Source organism: Elephas maximus, chromosome X (genome assembly GCF_024166365.1).
Source record: "Elephas maximus indicus isolate mEleMax1 chromosome X, mEleMax1 primary haplotype, whole genome shotgun sequence".
Lineage (NCBI taxonomy): Eukaryota > Metazoa > Chordata > Mammalia > Proboscidea > Elephantidae > Elephas > Elephas maximus.
This window is the reverse complement of record NC_064846.1, coordinates 131,218,278-131,221,187: the sequence shown is the minus strand read 5'-3', so window position 1 is coordinate 131,221,187 and position 2,910 is coordinate 131,218,278. Positions and strand designations below refer to the sequence as shown.

Here is a 2,910-nt window from a genome sequence, read left to right as displayed (position 1 = left end):
TCCCTTTCATTTAAACAGGCAAATCAAGTTGAAGACAAGTGTTAAAATACTTTTAAGCTTGAATATTTATCAGACTACATAACCCACTATACCAACTGCATTTTGATTTCTTTAAAAAAAATCCTTTTTATAAAAGCTAGCACATTTAAAAGTAAAATAATTTAGTCTCCCCTCTAAAGGTACTGTTAAACCTCTAAAGCATAAAAAGCTATATAATGTTTTCTAAATTAACTAATATATTTATAAAAGTAATGCAGTTTTGGACTGATGACAGCATCTGTATTTGCCATGAAGCATTAAGCAAAAAGCAGACATTTTCATCTTAATCTATTCTTTAAGGTTACCATTTAATTCTTACAGTACAATTGAACTACTATGTATTTTAGTACTGAAGGCAAGAGCTGTAGACAATAAGAAGCCGGATATTATAGTAATAGGATTTGTAGCTGCCAAATGATTTGAGCGTGGAAAAAATGTTTTCTATGAGTCGCATGATTTGGCTTGCAGTTCTTCGCTTGCAATGCCTTCTTCTGATTCTTCTGTGGTGGTGTTTTCTTCATTAGTCTCATGCCAACATTCTTCGTTTTCATTCTTCTCCTCTTCGGCTTCTAAATCCAAGGAAATTAATTGCCTAGCTAACTTAATGTTCCTTCCTTCATTGTAGTGAAGCTTCCTTTTCATCTCAAACTGCCGCTGTTTCTCTTGTTTCTCACGTAAGATTTTCCATTCTTCCTCCCCAATGCTCTCTTGTTCCTCCACCCTACGCCTGGGATCCCAGGTTTTGATTGCGGCTAGTTTCTTAGCTAAGCTCTCTGGGGTCATACATTCCTTTGTCTCGGAATTACACACTGTATCTTCACCCTCATCTGGTGTATTAAGGCAGGGATTACTGGGCTCGTTTACCTTCATTAAATCATAGTCTTTGTATCCTGGGCGGTATGTCGCCAGGATGCTCGATTCGTCCCACTTCTGGGATTTTTTTCGCATCACCCCCTCCATAGCTCCTCCAGGCTGTTGGGCGGATGCCACCACAGAGGAGGTTGTGGAGGATTTGTTCTTCAAGATCCCCTTGATGGGCCGGTGCGAGGCGGAGGAGGTTGCCATGGCTCCGGAGCGAAGGGCCTCTCCAGGCCCGGGCCGCTGAGCAGCCGCCAGCCGCGCTTCGTGCAGAAGCACCAACGCCGACTGGCTCCGTGTGGAAATGGCGCCCTTGAGCCGCCACCAGGACCCCAACGCCTCAAACGACGCCACAATCGACGCCACAAACGACGCCACAATCGCTGCCTTCGTCACCGCCCTCGTCGTCACCACCGTTATCACTGCGCGGCTGGTCCCCGCCTCACCCAACGCCTTTCTTTTTATTTATTTATTTAATAGCATAAGATAGACAGGAAATCTCCCTGCATCCTACGTGAAAAGGGGAAGCATTGTTTTGTGAACTTTTTATGCCGTGTCTGTGTAAGGGAAGCTATGTAAAATCCATTTCTTACTGTGGGTCACTGTAAAAAGTTTGAAAGTTACTACTTTGGTTGGTAAGACTGGAGGCATTGGCTAGAAGGTGTTTAACTTCTATTTCCGGTCCTGTTACCCCCAACACACATACTGGTCCTCCCCCCATGCTCCTACCTCAGTGGATGGCCACTTATGGCAGCTGCGAGCCTGGGCATCATCCCTGGTACCCTCCTACTGCTCACTCTCCAGTCCAGCCCTCAGGTTCTGGCCTAAATATTTCAAGAAACTATTCAATTCTATCTTTTCTGCCACCACCCTGTTTCAAGACACCAACATCTCTTGTGGACACTATAGCCACAGCCTTTGAACTGGTCCCCCCATAGCCCCTCCTGTTGCCCTCCAACCTGTTGTCCACCCTCCAGACAGAGTGGTCTTTTAAAAACACTCCTCGAATCTTGTCTTATTTCTCTTTCAAACCCTTTAACACTGCCCGTTGTCCTTCAGATCAACACCAATTCCAGAACAGGCCAAAAAGCAGCTGTATGATCTGCTCAGGCCTTATCTGGAGCCTTTGACCCTAAATTCTCCCCACCCTTCCTCTAGCTTTCTGTTCTGTCCTTTCAATTTCAGAAGCATTCACATTTCTCCCTGTCCTGGTGTCTTGTCCTGGGTTCTTCCTGCAGCCTCAAATGTTACTGCCTTATGGGAACCCTTTCCAGATCCCCAAAGCACACAGACCTCCCTGTGCTGTCAAGGCCTCTCCTAATTCTCCTTTATAGCACCCAGAGTCCTTTGCCATATTCTTTGTGTACACTAGATAGAAGAGTCCCTGGGTGGTGCAACCGGTTAAATGCTCCACTACTAACCGAAAGGTTGGCATTTTGAGCTCACCCAGAAGTACCTCAGAAGACAAGCCTGGCAATCTACCTCCAAAAGGTCACAGCCTTGAAAATCCTATAGAGCAGTTCATTCTGCACACGTGAGGTTGCCATGAGTCGGGATCAACTTTGAGACAACAACATCAACACTAGATGATAAGTTCCAAGAAGAAAAGTGTCTGCTTTGCTCACCCTATCTCCAGCCTTGCATCTTCATGACGTGATGCTGTACCTGGGCACATAGTAGGTGTTACAAAAATATTTGTTGAATAAATAATAAACAAATGTTAGGTGACAGGGAACTGGGAGAATGAGATATGTGAGTGGAGAAAAGGGGGCTCCAGATCTGTTATAGTCAGAATTTGTCCAATCAGTCATGTGAGAAAAACTCCCCATATGTGAAATTTGGGGTCTGTTACAAGGAATGACTTTAGAATATGTTCTGCCCTTCACAGGTGTCATCTTTTACAGGCAGCACCATTCTTCTCAAAACAAAAAGGAAATTAAGATCAGTTTCACATTTTTCCCTCCAGGTAGCATTCGCACGATTTTTTTTTTTTCCTTGTGATAACATTTTGCT

General features: G+C 44.4%; 1 protein-coding gene across 1 annotated transcript; it reads right to left on the bottom strand.

Moving 5' to 3' along the window:
- Positions 1-480: 480 nt before the first annotated feature.
- On the bottom strand, positions 481-1,104 carry PPP1R2C (PPP1R2C family member C). Its single transcript, XM_049871491.1, has one exon. The coding sequence runs from the start codon at positions 1,102-1,104 to the stop codon at positions 481-483; it is 624 nt and encodes a 207-aa protein (XP_049727448.1).
- Between the last annotated feature and the right edge of the window lie 1,806 nt (positions 1,105-2,910).